The sequence below is a fragment of the Vidua chalybeata genome, chromosome 26, assembly GCF_026979565.1.
Source record: "Vidua chalybeata isolate OUT-0048 chromosome 26, bVidCha1 merged haplotype, whole genome shotgun sequence".
In the NCBI taxonomy this organism is placed as follows: Eukaryota; Metazoa; Chordata; class Aves; order Passeriformes; family Viduidae; genus Vidua; species Vidua chalybeata.
This window is the reverse complement of record NC_071555.1, coordinates 514,051-533,941: the sequence shown is the minus strand read 5'-3', so window position 1 is coordinate 533,941 and position 19,891 is coordinate 514,051. Positions and strand designations below refer to the sequence as shown.

The 19,891-nt window shown below is 44.0% G+C and overlaps 1 protein-coding gene and 1 long non-coding RNA gene across 10 annotated transcripts; one reads left to right on the top strand and one right to left on the bottom strand.

The window, feature by feature from the left end:
* Nucleotides 1-2,045: 2,045 nt before the first annotated feature.
* Nucleotides 2,046-17,695, bottom strand: SMARCE1 (SWI/SNF related, matrix associated, actin dependent regulator of chromatin, subfamily e, member 1). 7 transcript variants are annotated; one of them, XM_053965461.1, is made up of 11 exons: nucleotides 17,606-17,695; nucleotides 16,822-16,872; nucleotides 16,266-16,309; nucleotides 13,245-13,349; nucleotides 10,903-10,983; nucleotides 9,662-9,793; nucleotides 7,993-8,164; nucleotides 6,181-6,353; nucleotides 5,041-5,142; nucleotides 4,312-4,522; nucleotides 2,046-3,586 (listed from the first exon to the last, which is right to left on the bottom strand). In XM_053965461.1, exons 2-11 carry the CDS (start codon nucleotides 16,826-16,828, stop codon nucleotides 3,375-3,377), a joined length of 1,239 nt encoding a protein of 412 aa, XP_053821436.1. In that variant the 5' UTR covers nucleotides 16,829-16,872; nucleotides 17,606-17,695; the 3' UTR covers nucleotides 2,046-3,374. The 7 variants fall into 7 exon arrangements, with proteins under 7 accessions (XP_053821436.1, XP_053821438.1, XP_053821437.1 ...); XM_053965463.1 differs by having other exon boundaries at nucleotides 2,046-3,583; XM_053965462.1 differs by lacking the exon at nucleotides 17,606-17,695 and adding an exon at nucleotides 17,285-17,369.
* Nucleotides 11,794-15,090, top strand: LOC128800362 (uncharacterized). 3 transcript variants are annotated; one of them, XR_008434960.1, is made up of 4 exons: nucleotides 11,794-11,860; nucleotides 11,949-12,027; nucleotides 13,802-13,962; nucleotides 14,914-15,090. It is a non-coding gene; the product is annotated as an uncharacterized LOC128800362 (long non-coding RNA). The 3 variants fall into 3 exon arrangements; XR_008434961.1 differs by lacking the exon at nucleotides 11,949-12,027; XR_008434959.1 differs by having other exon boundaries at nucleotides 11,794-11,949.
* Nucleotides 17,696-19,891: the final 2,196 nt, after the last annotated feature.

Here is a 19,891-nt window from a genome sequence, read left to right as displayed (position 1 = left end):
AAACCATCGCTGGCTCCTTGGGACAGGGCAGGCACAGAGGCTGCACTTGGAGCTGGTGAGAAATGGAAAAGCACATCCTGGGATGGAGGAGGGACCTCAGCAAAGGCCTGAGCAGAGCGAGGGTCTGACCCCGCTCCCTGTGTGCTGCCCACCCACACCTCCCCTTCTCAGGAGCCTCCTCACCCTCAGTTTATCACCACACAGGTGTGGATGTGGGATCACCCATCAGGGGCTCTGGACCTGCTCCCCCAAGCCTCCCGAGGTCAGGGCTCAGGGTCTCTCCCCTCCTGCCCTGAGCTGTGCTGCTGCAGCACAAGGCTCTGAACAGGCTCTGGTTCCCTGACACACACGAGCTGCCCCAGCCACCCCTTTGTGCCAAGGTTTGGATTTGCTTTGATATTTTATTCCTGTAAAGCTCCTTTAATCTGTTTTATTTCTTTCTGTCACCAGCATAATCCTCTCTTGTGAGCAGCGTCTGCAGCTCGTTTGGCTCCAGGCAGAGCAACTTGGCAAGACTTGTCCAGGTTATACACAGGTGATTTCTTACAATTTTTTTTAAAAAAACCCAACCTTGTTTGTTTCTCTGTCAGTCATTTTTTTCTTCTCTGAAAGTTCAGCTACTGCACAAACATGAGGCTTCTTTCTTTCTGGGAAGCCAAGCTCAGTCCTGTGTGTAGGTGAGGGGCTTGGAAGGGATTTGGGTGCATGAAGCTCTCGGAGGCCTGGGCTCTGGGTTCATTTCACCTGGTGAATAATTTCTGAACAACCTCATAAGGTGCCTGGTTCATATTCTAACATCTAAATCCCTTTCCAAACTTACCCTTTGGGCCTGCTTTGTGCTATGTACCCGTTACTCTGTACCAGCTTTGTAGGTTAGAAGATTTTTGGGGTGATAAAATCTAATAATTACATAAATGCAAAAAATAAACTACCCCAACAAACCCCCAAACCAAGAAAAAAACTTTGAGATCTGTTCTTTTTTTAACCCAAGCTTCTTAAAGCTTTTACTGAGTGTGTTTTTGTGGTGAGATAAAAGCATATTTTTGACAACAACCCAACACAGACAAGAACCTTTGCCTGCAGAGCAAACCAGAAGCAGCACCATGGTGATGTCAGAGGTCACAATGCCTGAGTCAGACTTGAAAACCCCCGGTTTTTCTTGAAGAGAAAAACAAACCAAAGAAAACAACTCCCTCGCACGATGCAGGGCTTGGATTTGCCTTTTTGCTTCGGTCCCCTGGGAGTGTGAGGGACTCAGCAGCTCTCAGAACCCCATGGGGGATAGCTGCACCTCAGACCTCCAGCCTGCACCCACCAATTGCCACACAGGGCACCCAGGAACAGAGCAGCTCCAGCAGGACCAGCCTGAGGGCTCTTCCTCATGGGAGGAAGGGTTCCTGGCCCTGCTGGGGTCCTGCAGGTGGCCACAGGGTCCCTCAAGAACATCCCATGAGGACCTGTAGGACACAGGGCCCACCAGAAGCTCCAGGTTGCTCTGAGGAAGGGCTGCTGCAGGAGCCAGGTTTCTCCTGAGGCCTGTCCCTCTCCTTTGCTGGGTCCCTGATGCTCCTGAACCTTGTAGGCACCTCTGCCAGGCACCATGGGGCTGGCCAGTGCTCCAGTGCTGCCCATGGGCATTTCTCCACGTTCTCATGTGCTTGGACAAGTTATTTCACTCGTGAAGACAACACCCACTCCTTCACATACACACCCTGAGCTGCACACACCCGTCTTTGCCAATAATTAGTTATTTACAGACACCTTGAGAATCTGGAGCAGATGAAAAGCATCCCCGGCCTACAGAACCCAGGGCTGCTGCAGATAAAAGCTGTTGCACAACAAGGGTTTGCAGCACCTCAGGTGTGGAACCCCACCTGGGCCCCACAGGGCTGGGGGAGGGAGGGGGGCTCCAGTCCAGCCAGCAGCTGGTACTGTGTAAGAAATAAAATCCTGTGTGCTTATTTTCCTATGGCTTGAGATGGAGAAGAGCTGATGAAAGACCTGAACCAAACATTGGCACTACCTTAAAAGACAACAGACCACTGTGAGTTTAAAAAAAACAAACATGTTGGATTTTATTATTTTCAGACCATTAAAAAAAAAAAAAAGATTTAAAAAACACCATCTGATAGACCCACTGCTCTGCAAATACACATCAGTTCATTGAAACATTATGTGTTCCCTCAGTTGTTAAGTGAAGAAGTGGCCCCTGGCTGTTGCCACAATTCAGTGTATTTATTTGTGGGGTTTTGCTTATATAGGGCAAATTATGGCCTTTTCAATACATTTGTAGAGTCTCCAGAGGTTCTGAAAGCTCATGACAAGCAAAACTACTATTTTTTACCATTTGTGCCATATCAGTGACTGTCTGCTCAGAGAACATGTGCGTGTCTAAACGCTCTCCTGCTCTGTTCTGTGCCAGGTCTCTGGCTGAGGCCACACCAGGGTCTCTTGGTAGCAAATAAAGGAGTTAACTGGGAAAGAAAAGCAAAGGCTTGTTGAAAAGAATCCTGCACCACAGAAAAAAAAAAATCCCTCATGATGTGTCATTTCCTGCAAGACTACACTGAGCCCTTTGGAACTGGATCTCCTGACATGCCACACACAGACCATGGGCAAGTTTCCACCACAGCAGAGTTGTCACTCTAGAAAAACAAGTTACACCAAAAACCCCTGAACTCCAGACTTTCAGCCTCACTCTGGAGCTGCTCCTGAGGACTGAGGGCTTTCTTTAAAAGCACAGAAAGGGGAGGCTGCAGCAGAAATTGCCCTTGTTGACATGCAGTGCAGTATTTGTGGGACACAGGGGACTTTTGGAGTTGTTAGATAAGGAGAAGCTCCAGGGGACACCCTGGGGAGGCATCAGGTCTTTGCTCCATAGTAAGAACAGGTCTGAATGCTTCAGCCACACTCCAGCCTCCCCAGAAAGCCAGTGCCACTGCCAGGAGCAGATCCCTCATGCAGTCAGGCCAGGATTGCAGCTCAGGTGAGACACCTGCACCACAAAGGGGCAGGAAGGGCCTTTGGTGAAAAGTGCCACTGTGTCCACGGCACCAGAACAAAGGGAGAAGACCTGATTTCTCATACAGAAACCAAAACCAGCGGTGTCTTTCTAGGGAAGAAATCAAGTGATATAAGCACCTCTCCACAGTGTAATATCTGTGTTTAGACACATGAGGTTCCTTTTCTGCCTGCTGCAGGACACCCTGTACCTCTACAGGCCCCTTCACATTGCTACGCTGATAACCTGACACGCCATCAAGCCCTGGCATCCTTTGGAGACAAGTGACAGAGGCAGAGAAGGTACAACAGGCGCAGAGCACGTTCTGAAATCAAACAGTACTTCATTACAGAGACACAGGAGCTGAGTCTGATTATTCTTTCTTCTCGCCCTCCTCGGCGATGGGGTCTGCGGGCGGCTCCTCCACTGTTGCACTGTTGCTCTCTGAGCCGGTGTTGCTGTCGCTGGTTCCCTCCTCAGCTGTGCTGTCCACCCCTTCCTGCCCACTCTCCTTGTCCTCTGGGGTGGAGGTTCCTTCTTCACCGTTCTGCTGGTTCTCTGTACTCTCTTCTGGGTGAGGCTCTTCTGGAAAAATGTATTTCTCAGTGTCATTTACATGCCAATATTTATTTAGATTGTGCAATTAGGATTTAGGAAGAAACAGAAACTATAATAAATCCAAGTATTCCATAGCAGTCACTTCTGTCACTTAGAACATGCAGGGACAGGCACAGCTCAGGGATCTCAGTGCTAAGGACACATGTGGTCCTGCCACAGCATCCTGATATCAGCCACAGCTGCCTGACCTCAGAATTCCAGCCATAAGAAAGCCATGCTCCTTGTTAAAGCAGAAGCACTGGAATTCAAACTCCTTGGCCCCTCTTTCTTTATGCTCCTGCTGTTGCAGCAGTGACTCACTGATGTACTAGTCACTGGGACTCCTGAATCCAGCACCATTTATTACTGCCACTGTCCAGAGCACAAAGCAGCCGGAAAATTTGCCTGAGTGCTGCATAGGAAGCATTGCTGTTGCATCATCCTGGCTGGACACTGACAATGGGACAAGGAAACACTCCCAGTTAACCAAAGTCTAACTTCAGGTTTACTATTTTTTTCCCCTGGGTACATCACACACAAAGCATGACATAGGGCTCTGTGGTAACCTATCCTCTCCTCTTTTAAAAAAAGAGTAATTTAATGAGAAGCAAACAAATGCCTGTGTTGACCAAGACGCAGTGAACTGTTCTCCTCAGAGACCCTTTACTGTTGATCCTTGGAGGACTCTGCAGCAGATGCTCAGATGCAGTTACCTGTCTCCATTGGAGTGCTCTCCTCTTCCTTCTTCTCCTCCCCCTTGCTGGCTGCCTGCTCCTCCTCAGCTGCCAGGCTGTTCTGACTGCGCTCGGCTTGCTCAGCTGCTTCCTTTTCTCTTTCCTCCTGTCTCTTGCGAGCCTGTTCCTCAGCTTGAGCAATTTCAGCTGCAATTTTTTCCATATCCACTTCCACCTTCAAACTGCATAACTAGCAATTAAAAACAAAACAAAGGAAAACTCTTTAGCTCTTTTACTACCTCAGTTACCCTGAGAAATAAATCATCAGTGAACCCCAATGATGAGTTCATTATTTCTACATGCAGCACAGTCCCTTGTCATTTTACAAAGCTTATATTAAAAGTAACTACGGAGGGAGATACAGGCATATTAAGGAAAAAAAGGGGAGAGGGAATAAACAAACAACCTAAAACTTGTTGTTTGAATGCAGTCAAGGAGAGCAATGCGCCCTCCACAGTGACTTCAGGCCACCTTCCTCCAGCTGCTCTGAGTGAATTCACCCAGCCCAGCCTGGAGGCACTTCTAAACTGTACTGGCCCAATGTGCCCCTAAAGGTCACTGAAGGAGCAGGAAATCATCCTGTGCTTTGTACCACTCACACCAGGGCACTGCCCCAGCAGCTGGGCAAACTGAACAGAGAACTGAAGCACTTGCACCACTGTGGAACCAGCAGCTTCCTCAGAGTTAAGTGAGAAAAAATAATTGTACCCTTTTAAGCTCGTTGTTGAAAGATTCTGTGCTTTCCAAAAACTTCCTCTTCTTTTCTTGGTGACGCTCCTCAATTTGCAGCAGCTCAGCTTCGAGTTTACGCTGGAAGTGAAACAAACAGCAAGAACCTCACTGTGCAGTCACTTAAAAACTGGGCAAAGGTACAGCTAAGCATACAAATTTTCATATGGGTTTATTTTTAAATATCGGTCTAATACGTAAACATCCTTCTGCCTGCCTCTGATACCCATTAGCGCAGAAGTTCATACTGAAAAGTAGGAACAGTACGTGGGTCTGTGCAGCACTTCCAAGCATACTGTAAATGAAACACTGTGCACCTGAGGTGAAGCTTCCAGCATCAAATCTGCACATTTCTTTCCTGTTCTGCACCCCCAGGTCTGTGTATACATATCCCACAGATCTGTATATACACAGCTCACAGGTATAGACACACCCTCCACATCAATTATAGTCTCTAACACAGAAAGACCACAATTCACAGGAAAGAAGGACAACCACCCCCTCCACCCTCCAAATCTTCTGTAATTAAAAAAAAAAACAAAAAACAAAATCTCTACCTAATTCTGGTCTCGCTTCACCCACACCCACACTGACCATGCTGAAAGGGTTCTTTTGGTAACATGAGTGCTTGGAAAACGCAGGCATGTGCCCAAAGCTGGGTGAAACATGAAGGTGTGACTTCACCACATATTTTGTATAAATTTAACTTTCAGTGAAAAAATGTTAGAATAGGGACAATTTACTGCAAAAAAAGAACCATTACAAACAAGATGAGTTGTCAGGTATGCGAAACCACAACACTACCAGTACTTATTAACCAGCAGACTTTAAAAACTACATACAGAAGGTTGTGTGTAATAATGAAGAACTTTGGAACTAACACTTAGGACATCCCAAAGAACAAAACACAGCTTAGCATGGTCCTCTGGAACAAAACAGCACAGAAGGTGAAGTCTCACGTTCTGCAGCTCCCAAGAAATGCCAGGGATTAGCTCCTGGAGCACACAGAACATTGACACCCAGCAAGAACAGTCATGTAGGTAATCGAACGGTCCAAAGACTTGGAGTCCAGCCCAAGCCCACGGTGTTTTTAGCTGCATCCACATCCTTTCTTTTTACCTGATGAACCATTAAGGACTGAACCTGGCGTTTCAGGACTTGCATTCTGGCTGTGGTGACCACGGAGCGGACATCGGGCACCACGCTCTCGCTCAGGATCTCGCTGATGAGCCGGTGGTTCCTCTGGAACCGAGCCGTGGCCGTGTGCTTCATGGAGAACCCATCGTCGTAATCTGGAACAGGATCAGGAGCAGGGTAACTGCTTTGATCCCACAAAACGGGAGCCAAGTCTAATGACACTGTACCCACATTACCACTCACAAAAACCAAAACATGAGCCCTACCACCAGTAGTTGTCATGTCACAAAGTTCACAGTAACACACACAGAGCATCAGGAAATCACAAACGGAGACAAAGTGTGGCCAGGGCAGCATTTACCTGGCACAGCTCTAACAGCTGATTTCACAGGCATTTCCCAGAGCTGAAATTGGGACTGACCTAGTTATTCACTCTTTTGCTTTCCATACTTCCACAGTAAGAGGGACTATTAATACACCAAATAAAAGACCCATTCCTGATTAATCATGTTTCCAGAACAAAATGCCAGCAGGATAGTGACTCCTCTATAAATAACCGTTGTATAACAGATCAAAACCACTTATTTTTTTAAAACGCTGAGGACTGAAAGCAGGAAGCAGCGAGACATTTACTCATCACTGAAAATTCACAGTTATGTATTAAAAGTATTTGATTATTTATTACTAAGTGCATTTCTATAAAGAGAAACCAGTTAAACAACGAGTATGAATTATCTCCCAGAACAGAGAGATATCTTCCCACCTAGAGAAGTCCAGAGGTCTAATTTTGCTTTACATTAAGCATTCCTACTAGAGATGACTATCCCAACTATTCACAGAAATCTTAAGAAGCTGAACACCAGGCCAGGAGATACTACCAAAGAAGAGAACTAGTTAAATGAAAGTTTCCTTATTTCAAAGTGTTATATTGTATCTCATTTAGGTATCTGATTAAACAAAGCAAAAATGAGGTAATGGCTGGTTCTGCCCAAGTCTACTTTGCTCTGGTGGCACAGAACAGAATCTCAACTCCCCAGGTTCCAGCTATACCGGCATGAAATGTATTTACATAAATTTTGCAATTACCTCACACGGGGGAAAGTGCTGTTTGCTATGAGATTTATCTCAGGGGTGTGCTTTCACAAGGGGGAAGGAAAAAAAAGGGTGTAACTGAGCACATTTTTCACCCTCAGGTTTCAACAAGTATTTGGTGATGAATTTAAAAGCAGCCATGAGGTGTGTGAGGCTGACTTTTCCCACTGGGTGGGGTGCATTTCCTTGCAGTCAAATAAACTTTTAGAATTTTCTCATCAACTTGTCAGCAGCAAGGGCACCTCACTCACCAAACAATCTCAAATGACAGTTGTTGAACACATTCAAAGTTCAGGTGCTCTTAATCACACCAGAACTCTGCCTGTCAAATTTATGTGCTTCTGGTAATAAAGCACAACATTCCATCCAAGCCGGATTAAATCAGGCATCTAAGCCTTTTCTAAAGCATGTGCTAAAGCCATTATGGAGTGGTAAGCAGACTGATTTGGTTTGAACTATTAAGCATTACTTCACACTTAATTAAGAAGGGTTTGAATAACTTTTGCCACGGGTGCCACCTTACTTTTGGGAACAAAGTCAGCTGTATGGAGTAAAACGTGGTAATGAAAATCGGCATTGAAGCACCAACGCAGACACGAAGCCACGTGAAGCGCTGCGGAAGGTGCACACGGGTGATTTTCTGTATCTCGATGGCCTGTCCTGCCATGAGTGTCCCACTGGGAGTGCACAGAAGCTCCTTACCATCGGGATCCTCCGCGGGCTGGATGCTCATGTAGGGCTCCCCCTTCTCCATGCGCGACTGCCGCTGCCGGCTCTCCTCTTCCAGCGCCGCCTCGGCGCGGCTCTTGGCGTTGATGTAGGCCAGGTAGGCAGGGGAGTTGTGGTAGGCCTTCATGGACTCGTTGTACTCGATCTGAAAAGTGACCAACACGGTTTGATTGCACCACTGGGTGATTCCCACCTTGCCACAACTGCGCTCTGTGTAACGCACAGTGCGGTTACACAGACAAAGCTGAATCTGAATCGTCTGGCTGAGATACAAATGACCAGATTCTCTCAGTCTTTCTTTTTTACAAATTAGAACTTCTACAGTAGTTCGTGTTTTAAAAACACAGCTGGTTTTTAGGTCCTTTTCAGTTTTACTACTGGAAGTATTATGATAGCTTTGTTTTCTGAGATTGCAAATTCAAACACCTCAGAACATTTATGATCAAGTTCTGGTAAGATGAAATTAGCGAACACAAAATATTGTCAGTAATTCTTTGGAGTTCTAACTAAATCTGTGATTCTGACTTCTTATCTTTCCTTATGCCAGTATGTCATGAACCACTTTCCAAAATCACTTAAGATTTGTCCATTCTTTGACCCATCCCTGCTCTGGGATGGCACAGAAAGCCGCAGCCAGACTCCTGTCTCCTCCTGACAGCAGACAGCAGCACTATTTTCACTTTCTTTGAAATACCTTTTCTCTTTGAATTGCTTTCTTTAATCTCATTTTTAAGATTTTGTACAGTGATTTGAGATATTTCCAATGAAAAAATGGATATAATCTATGATATCGTTAAAGGTACCTAAAATGTTTGTTTATGATCAGGACCAGAATCCTTCTGCCTTGGCACAACAGAAACCAGCTGGCCCCTGCCCCAAGGAGCTTACAATCTAAACATCATTACCAAGGTAAAAATAGAATTCCTAGATTTTAGCGCTGAGTTTTGCAGAACTTCTCTATTGCCTTGGAGTAAAACCAGCTGAGATTTGACCAGGTAGCCAGAGCCTCAGGTGCCTGCCAGGTGTAAGCACAACACATCAGCTGGACAATTCTCCCTTTGTACCTGAGAATCACAAGAACAGTCTTGTACAAGTGCTCAACACTTACCAACCTAGACACGAGGCAGCTGTCATCTCTTGTCGTTAAGATCAATAAAACCAAAACAAAAGCACAAGAAAACCCTACAAGTGGTAACATTTTCTATTAAGAAACGAAACATTAATGCCACAGCGTGGAGTTCCACCAGGAAAACCAAACCCCACGTGACTGGAAGTCTCTTAGGAACACGTTCATAACAACAGCAGTAGTTGCAGAGCACCAGTTTTGAAAGAGGATTTTGGTGTTGAGACAATCTTTTCAATACTGATGTTGTACAATCAAATCCATTCATTACACAGTTAAAATCGACACTCAATTATAAATACTTCATTTTGAATTGGGTCTAAAAACTGACCAGTCACAGTTGATGCACAGTTATTTAAAAAATCTAAGAGACGTGTCAGGACAAACTTCCATTTAAGTTACATACAGGGCTCTCGTGAATGCCTCAAACACCCCTGCATGGGGAAGATGAATTTTTCTTCTCAGACCAGTTCCTAGAAGAATCAGCTGTAATAAACATCCCAGATTTCTTCCATTTACCTTTTCAGCTTCATATTCATTCAAATACTCTTGCTTCTCTTCATCAGTGAGATCTCGCCACATTCCTCCAATAATCTTGCCAATTTCCCATAACTTCAAATCAGGATTGGACGCCTTCACTTGGTCCCAGACCTTAACAGAAACAGCTGGAGCTTTACTAATGATATCTAAATACTTCCAAATTAAACATTTTATATTGTCATCTCAGTGTTCTTTCTGGAATCACCATGAAAAACAGGATAAAGTTAGAATGAGTCTGGCTAAACTATCTGGATTATTTTCTGGGGCAGGAAGTCAGTAGGAAGCCAGCTACTGAACCAGGCAATTGCTGAGTGGCTTTGGTCTCATGGGAATATTGCCTTTAACCCTCTCAATTCTCTTCTTAAATGAACATCGCTGCATCTCGGGGAAAAAAATGCTACTGAGTAAACACATCCAGCAGTAGATTATGACAAAGAGACTGAGCTTTTCAGATCAGAATGTAACATTTCACAATATTTCAGTCTTGCTGATCAATCTGAGTTCCAACAAGTTCTGACTCCACCAAAAAGGTTTCTAACTTTATAGGGAAAAAAAAAAAAGGAGAGCTGCCAGTGTAATTTCTTGCTGCGCCACTTGACTTTTTTTTTTTTTTTTTTGTGTGTGTTGATGTTTTTTGGCCTAAGACAGTCATGCTGGTAAAGATACTTTACCAGAAGTGGAAGAAATTCCTTCTGGCTCACCTGCTTCAGCCAGGCTGCCATGCCCTCCCCATGCCCCATCAGATTCCAGACTCCACAAGAGTCTCTCTCCTACTTTCTGTCAAACAGTTCACAGAATAGCGAAGCAAACGTTGCCACGGGCTAAGGTGGTGAAGGAGAACATGCAAAGTCCACTCATTGCTACTCTTCAGTCCAGCTACAGCACTGCACCAAGCCCAGAAAACGCAAGGAATACTTCCTTTATATAAAAAAGTTCTGTCAGTAAGTCACAGGAACTTCTGAATGTGGCGGGGTGGATCCTTGTCAGCAGACAGTGGTAGGAATTAGCATTTTAGCAATTTTTCCCCCCAGAAATTGGCAACTGTGTGACCAGACTACTGCTGCCTTTGTTCTGCAGGGCAGACTCTGTACTTTACTTCCCCTTAAGAGAGCGCAGGCTGTTAGGAGTCAACGTTTAGAAGCTGAAACTAAGATCATAGCAATTAATTGTTAGCACAAATGAACACTGACTTTATTACTGATGGACACTGTAATACCCACCTTCCGGCTGTACCTCATGTAGGGCATCAGGGGCTTGTCTGGGGGTTTGGGGGGCTTTGGAATGGTAATACCAGAGGAAGCCTATAAAAGAACCGGATAAATCCATTCGTTAATGGGATCGCTGAACAGCTTCTACACGCACTAGTTCTGGAAAACACTTATTCTTGTGCATTCACACACCCCCACCAAGAGAAGCAAGCAACATCACCAGAAAAATTACCCAGTCTGTAAGTGAACAAGCACTAGCTAGAGCTGGTCCTCACAGGAATAATGTAAGTTTGTCCTTTTCTCTGAAAGTTTACAGAGCAGTAACTAGATAAATCCTCAAAAGGGCTCCATGTTCTGAAAACTGAACTATATAGCTTAGGAACTGACATGGAAACACTAATCCCAGCAGGTTGTTTTTTCTCACTTCTGATGACTGATTTTATTTATCTGTTTTGACAAATTTAATGTGGCTACTGTACAGATTTAAAAAGATATGAAGAAAGTTTAAAAACATTAAGTTAGAGACATTATCAAATAATTTTAGTAACTATTTTTCTGCAAAATTTGTCATTGGTAATTTGGAGCCAATTAACAGACTCTTTATGAAAAGAAAACAACTCTATGCAGCTAAAAGGTAAATATGTGCTCTACTTGTAGCCAAGCTGTAATGAATTGTCCCAATTAGCCTGGAATATGCTTCTGTGCTCTGTCTTCCTTTGGCTTTATGCTGCCAGACAGAGTGCTGGCACCACACAAAAGGCTACTGAGCTTAAATGCTGCTGCTGGAAAGCTGCTGAGTCTCCTTGCATCCCCTCAACCCACAGAACTTCTGACAGGGCTTGCTCCTGAAACAGTGCAGTGACATCACAGCCCCTGTCAACTGCAGGGTCTGAAACCCTCCACTTTTCCAGCACTTCCACATGCCAGGAGTTCTATAAAGTGGGAGCATTTACATGGAAATATACAGCAGGTTCAAGATCTTTCAGGGCTGTGGCTGTAGATCAATATTTGGGTGTAGCCCAAAAGGCTCATGTTCAATACTGTTTTCCTCCTGACAGGGTTTGTTTTTTTGTTTGCTGAATTTATGGAGCTCTATGAACAATGCATACAGAACTGTGTATAAATAATGTGCATGAGGTATATGCATTACCAAAATGTATACATAGATACACATACAGATGGGTTGGAAAAACATTAACGGAAACTGTTTAATGCTTTTAAATTAAGAGGGGTTTAAAGAAACCATCCATATACTGGGATATGCATGGCAGACCAGGCTGTGTATGCTTGTGACATACAGAAACAATGGAAGTTCTCAGACAAAACCTGACTTAGTCTTGTATAAGGAAAGTATCCATTCAGACAGTCAATTCCAGCTTTTAGAGGAAGGTCCTTTCTGTAAATGCTTTAACAAATTGGATGAACTTCATATATTAAGTTTGAAAGAAGGTTTGTATGAGAGGCATAAAAAGACTACACTTCTTTAAAAGCACCATGTATTTGGTCCTTGAGAAATTTTTGTATCACCTTCCAAACTGATCAAAAGTTTTGAGGTACAAAGTTCTACAAAGAAAATTCTTAAAGTTGTGAGATATTTAAGAAAATATCAGGAATTTACTCTGTTTCTGTTGTGTTATGAAAGTGTTACATTCCCACTGTCTATTTTTTTTCCTAACTGCATACAGTGCTAGGACTTGATTCATGTTTGAAAGAAGCTGTCACCTCCCTCATCACTTGTCTCCATCTCACTTTGTTTACTCCATGAAAAATGAATGTAGCATCCATTTCCCCCACACTGACACATATATGAGCTGAAAGGATTCTCTTCTATTATCAACATCACACTTTTGTTGAAAAAATAATGACTGAACTTGGGACTGTGCAGTTATTACCAGAGTAAGACTAGAAAGAAAAATAAAGGGCTGTACCTCTTGCATGGCTCAACAGGATGATGCAACGACTATCAATGATCTTCAGTTTGCAAAATGTTCTTCCTTACTTTTGTACCAATGAACCTCACCAAAAAGAGCAGTTCCCTCCCTCCAAAAATTCATACCCAGCTACAGAAGCTTTTCCTATTCATGCAGTGGTCACTGAAGACCAAAGTCTGTCTTTTTGGATGTCTGCATCATACGCCATTACCAGTTTTCCCTGTTGAGTAAAAACCCATTTTCCTGCAAAAGGTTTCAGAGTGAAAGGGAAGGGGGGGAAGGTGAGGAGTAAGAATCAGAAGTTGGTTTTGGTTTTTTTTATAAAGAAGTGGCAGCAGCCAAGACGCCGAAGAACCTAACCCTAAAGCCATTTCTGGTCAGCTCCTGGTGTTTGCTGGAGGATGTAATAGTTGATTCTCCTACCGTGACCCGGCTGTTGGTGCCCGGGTTCCCTCCCAGCCTGTAGTTGTTGTAGGCCAGATGGCTGTATGGATTGTATCCCACAAACCCTGGGGTGCTGGGCATTTGCTGATGGAAACAAATGAGACAAAAACACGAATGAGAAATGAGCTCAAACGAGGAGAACACAGAAATGAAAATGAACTGCAATATGGCATGCAAAAGCAACCAGAATTCAAACAAGCAATGAGGTGTAGCAGTTGGTGTCTTCCCAACACACACAACTTACTCCAGTATAAACCTAGTAAGGAAACAGGACTTTTAAGCAAATGTGTCACTACAAATTTCTGTCTGAAATTGGTGATTTTATTTCTATTAACTGTGTAACTCATTTAAACAAGTACTCTGTAAATTCAGGTCTTGGCTAATAAAGTTTCCCAACATAAGCCACCAAGGAATTCAGAAGACTCTTGTCTCCCAAGGGTGAAAGCTGGGCAACACAGCACCCAATGATGGGGCAGAAATCCCCAGTACCCACATTTATTACACCAATGAAAATCCCTGCCTGCTTTTCTTCCCAGAATTCTGCCTTCGCAACAAATAGAGCAGGGGAGGAAATCTCTCAAAGCACCATTTGTGCTCCACTGGCAGTGGCTGAAGACAATTCCCAGAGACATCTCTCTGTTATAAGGCAGGCTGTAGACTGACAGAGCTGAGGAACTCTACATCTGCAGTAAGACCTGTAAGTTAAAAACTTTAAACTAGTCTGAACAGATCTCCAAATCCAAGATAATTCAGAAGTTAATTAATACATCTTCATTCATTCATGAAAGTGGATTGATTTGTTCTCACCTCAGACACACAGAAAAAAAAAAATCTTGTTTCTTTGCATTCCCTTCTCATTTACAATGGACACTCAAGTTTCATCAGGTTACCTGTATTCCCCTCCTCAAATAAATTTATTTTTTCCATTATCATCCCTTTCCCAGTCAGATTTTGTTGGAAAAATAAATCAGCTGTTTAATGGCAATTGTGATTAAGTCCTGACTGTGGTGGTTCTATGATTCCATGAGGATTCACAAGAGCCTGGAGTGTTTCTGGACATTTAAATGTCATTCCCACAGTGTCCCACTCTCCAGCAGCCCTAATACACATTCCAAGCAATCTTTCACAGGGATTCGCTGACTGGACCTCTTCCAAATTACAGTTATAAAAATTTGACAAGTAGGTTCAGGACTCTTAAGAACCAAGGTATGACACGTACAAACACTGAACAGAAGTGTTTTAGGAACTGACTAAAAGTAACTAGGAAGGTTTCAGGTCAATGCAGACACACTGCAAGAGTTTATTTCTAAACACACAAGTGCAGAGGAAAATTATCCTTTAACAGTCAGTCTTCAATAGAGATTTTATTGCCAAGCTTTTTAACTCAGTCACAGCAGCTGATGTGCTCATCTGTATGCCTGGGCTCATGACATACACATTCACTACTTCATAAGGCACTGTTTTACTACAGTTCTTTGTATTACCATAACAACAGGCTTTGAATATGTTGAACTACACCTCTTCAATAAAACCAGGTGACAATTGTAATCTCCGTCTGCTTAATTCTTTATTTCTGCAAGACAGGATTTAAATGTTACCAGGATCTACCTTACATCATGGAGAATTGCATGGAGAATTTTTATTTCAGGTACAGTACTGCAGTTTTGAGAATTACTGGGATTTTGTTGACTGCAGCACCTGGAACTGGCTGTGGAAGAACAAGCAAGGTTATTTGGCTACTTTGTGACTTGCATTAACAGAGCACAGACCATCATGTGAAGGACTGTATAAAATATAATACAAAATAAAATATGCTTGAAAAACAGGCAATGCATGTCACTGGTTGCAGTTCTGGCATGTGCTTCATGTACTCTTCTGAAGGACTGTACCACATCAACATGAACCATTAAACATCTGTATCCATACTATATCCCAAAGGAATCACATGTGTATGCACAGCTTTCGATGCAGGAATCCAGTGGTCAGAGTGGATCCATCATGTTCCTTCTAACACTGCCACAGATCTATTTCACTGTGTGCAAAATGAAAACTCTGAGCAAACTATGAAAATCAAGTTTTATTTATATAAACTTATAAAAACATAACTTGTATTTATGTACTATATAATTTTCAAGCCTCTTCCTGTAAAATATGGCACAAAAAATTGGAAGGATCACATTCCTTCTAACTCCCATTCTGCAGAGATCAAGGACACACTACTGGGTAACAGTCTTCCAATTCCCTTTGGTAAAAAAAAATCACTGTAGAATCTTTGCTCAATCTTCTGCACAAAGGATTTGTCCTAAAACTCAAACTATCCACAAATGTGACCAAAGATGAGCATTTACTTTCAAACAGTTCCTGCCCACAGCACACTGGTACTGCAGCACCTTTGTACATCATCCAGGAACGTCACTGGGTGGGATTCAAAGCTCCTGTTCATGTTTTCCTCAGTGTCAGGGCAGGCCACTTTACTAGAAAATAAAATATTTCCCATGCCCTAGACTCCGAAATACCAGTGATTTCGAGGAATGCAAGACTAGCATCAGGAGCGTTTCATTATTCTGATCCAATATAACAGGATGTTTCATAATCCTACATTCCACTCAAATGCAAAAAAAAAAGCACCTCAGTGCATCTGAAATTGGGAAAAATGCACTGTCTGCCCATGATCTGGGCACAGGCTGAGTAGGACATTTTACAATCAAATATACCAGTTGATTGTTAACTATTCCAGTACTGCTGCAACCCACCGTGAGTCACTTGAGACAAGTGACTGCTCACAGAAAACTCAGAGTCTGCGAGATCCAGCCTTAGAGGCAAAACAAGTTTATTCAGCTTCTCTTTCCCAAACTTCTCAAAAAAGGATTATATTAATTTAAACAATTCATATTGCATTAATATCGTGTTTCCCATATTGGAAGGTGATGCAACTCCGTAATTATTGTTCTAGGAAGTTACTAAAGGCCTTGTGTTAATGAGAAAAATCACTATACTTACAGTTGCAGGAGCTGGGGTGGGAGGTGGGGCATAGGATGGCCTTTCTGTTAAGACAGAAATGTAAGCACATTTTTTTTTCTTGAAAATCTGAACGAATTCTTAAGGCATCTGCTATGGCCAGTATTTTTAAATGATTTTACAAAAACAAGCAAATTCTACTCTGAAAGACTTTGTGTTTTGCCACTGAACAGCAAAAACCAACACTAGAAAAACTAAAGGAAGAAAAATCTAAATCCCCCCATTATTCTAGTCCCAGCCTTTTATTCAAGCACAAGACTGAAGAATATGAAATTCATTTATATGCACATCAATTACATGGAGGGAAAGCAAAAATGCAGTCCAACAGGATTCAGAAGCTGTGATATCTGGATTTCCTACAAAAACAATATGCCAGGAATCAGCCACAGCAGGAATTAAGGCCATGAGTTTAGTCAGTACACTTGCTAATTTCTTTTAATGCCAGGAATAATGGCATCATCTCACAAATAGGTTCTGCGGAACCAGATCTGTAAAACATCAAAGTTAAAGAAAGAAAAATCTTAAAAAAAAAACTTACTTGACATTTTGATAGTCAAATTTTCAGCCACCTGACATTATATTTGTACTTCTGCAAGACAAAAGAATATCACGCTAGTAAGTGTTGCGCCTTTCCCCCCACCAGATATTTGAAGCTTCGATTGTGATCGATACCAGTGATTATCAAAGTTCGTCAGTTTTGGAATACAGACAAAAGCATTTTCAGAAACCAAGCTGTTATCTCTTTGAAAAATTAATGGATTTTCCAAGGAATCTAACCTTAAATAGCTGTGTAAGAGCACACAGGTTTAGGTCACCTTCATATTAAAGGGTCTAAATATATTTTGTGCTCTCAGGAATAAAAAGAACATACCCCACTATTTTACACTCACTGATTCAGAAATCTGATATTAATACGTAAATGACCAAATGATGTATTTCCTTTACAGAGTACATAACAACCACCGAACCCCGCAGCTGCGGTCTGACAGGCAATTCTTAACCTTTTAGCACCGAACCCGGGAGCGCGTCAAACAGCGCTGTAACAAAGTGGTTTTTCGCCGTTTCTCTCCAAATCACGCCACGGCAGCTGCAACCTCCTTCAGAATCCCTTACAAACGACGTGCACCGGGCTCGCACACGGGGCTGGCTCGCGGAGATGGAGCAGAGCCTGAGCGGGCCCAAGGCGGCCACCGGCGGGGTCCCTCGGCCCCGCCGCTCCCTCCCCGGGCTCAAGGGCCCTCCCGAGCCCCGCAGCACTGCCGGAGAGGGGCCGGGGCCGTCCCGAGCCCCCCGCTCAGCCCCGCCGGGCCCCCCGGACTCACCCGCTCGGCGCGGCCGCGCTCCCTTTGTTCCCACGGGCCGGGGCGGCGGCGACGGCGCCTGCGCACTCCGCTCCGCACTTTCGACGCGGTGGCCGCGGCCAGCCGGTGACTCCCTGCTCACTATGGGGGGACCTGTTCGGTTGCCCCGCGCCCCGCCGAGGGGCCAAGGTCGTCCCCGCACCCTCCGGGACGGCGGCGATTCCAGGGGCCGTGGCGAATCTGCGGGCTGCAACCCGAGCGCCGCGCGAGCGGCGGCACCGCCCGCCATTAGCGGCACGGAGGCGTTGCCTCGCGGGGTGTCACAAGGGCTCCCGAGGCGCCCCTAGACCCTTAGTGCCCAAACACCGCGCTCGAACCCTTCCCCCGCGCCGGGAACCCCGGTGCCCCGAGTGCTGGCTGCCGGTGGCGAATCTGCGGCGCAGAACGGGCGCGCAGGGACGGCCTGCGCACGCTTCGCGCCCGCTGCGCTTTAGCGCCTTTTCCCCCTCACGGGCTGCGCGCGGCCCCTGAGGCGATTTTGGCGCCTTTTCCCCCTCACGGGCTGCGCGCGGCCCCTGAGGCGATTTTGGCGCCTTTTCCCCCTCACGGGCTGCGCGCGGCCCCTGAAACGCCCTGGCCCCTGGGCTGCCGTCAGTCCGCGGAGAACGCTGCGGAGTCGTGTCCGAGCCCGAATAATATCCCATAAAAGCAGCGATGGAGTCAGGTGAACTGTCCGTCAGTGCTGCGGGATCCTGGTCTGTGCAGAGTGTGGTGCGGAAAGGGCTGTTTGGGATGGCAGCGCTTCCAGAGGCGGCTGAGTGGAGCAGGATGGGCTCTGAGGGCAGCGGGAAGGTGCCGGTGTGTGGGATAATGTCAGAGGAAGGGGAAGGCGTTAGAGACGGCTGTGAAGGCAGCGAGATGGACCCCGGGTAATAAATATGATAATATATGATAATTGTCAACTAAATCAGCCTGACCAACTCAAAACACTCTGCTGCTGAATCAGACAGGATTATAAATTACCCAGTAGTCTGGGAGCAGTGGAATTGCCCACAATTCCTTGCAGAAATCACACATTTATCACACATAGGTAAAACCCTCACAAATATCAAACAAGGTGAAGCATGTGGCTCTGAGGGTGTGAGGAGGATGAAAAGTTCCAGACCTCAGAATTCAGCTTTAAGAGCCCTTTACACTGAAAATTGTCAAACTGACTGAATGAAATATGAAAACTTTGGCAGTGAAACTTGAAATTGAAAGTTTGATGTTGAAATGGAATGTTTGACATTGAAATGTTCTCACATGGCCAATAAGATGTATTTCTAGACATTCATGAGGGAGAATTTGGGTGGATCTGAAGGAAAGCCAACGGGGATGGTACCTGCCTAACCCAAAAGGATGATAGAAGGTGAAAAGAAGAAAAACTAACTCGAGTTGCTGCAAGTTGGGTCCATTTTTCTTGATGCCTGCAGTTCCAGTGGCTCAGTTTGTTTTCATGCTTAAATAAACTTATTTTTATGAACAAATAAAGAGACAGGAGCTCTGCCCTCATCTGCTTAGATTCTGCTGACTGTACCCAAAATGGACATTTGTTGCCATGCAGCAGAATAATCTGTGACTTCAATTTCATATTAAAGCATGAGTTGAAAAGATTCCTCAGCCAGCAAAATATGTCACACTAGTTCACCAGCTTCACTGGGGCAGGAAAAAGTAAAGAAAAGGTGAGAAAATACATGTAATACATGTAAGAGATGAAAAACAACCTGGTTTTCCCCCTGCTTTTGACTAGGTTCCCCCTAGTTTCATACATTCACTTCTAGTTTATTAATAACATGGTTTTGCTGATAGTGTAAATTGCATTTAATGTTAAATTAAAAATTGAAAATTTAAAATAGATATTAATTATTTTAAAATTTAACTTTAATCTTAAAATTTGAATTATTGCAAATGTGTTTCTTTTTAAAACTGAATTATTTATTGTGGTGTTCAAGTACATTTATGGAAACTCACATTCCATACTAATCGTTCTAAATCATTATGTTTTCAAAGCCATCAGTGTATTTCCTACTTTGTTTTATTCCCCTTTTTTTCTTACTATGCTCTTTGCCTCAATTCCATCTTGTGATAGTGAAAGGTTTTGCCAGCGTACACATTTTAATATCCTGTACAATATATAAGTAGTTTTACTGATTTAATGGAATTGTTTACACTGCACCATGCTCACCAGGGGGGAATGTAAAAACTAATTCTTACCCAACTGTTTTAATTACCAGCAGTTTCATAAGCTCTGGAATGAGGACAGACATT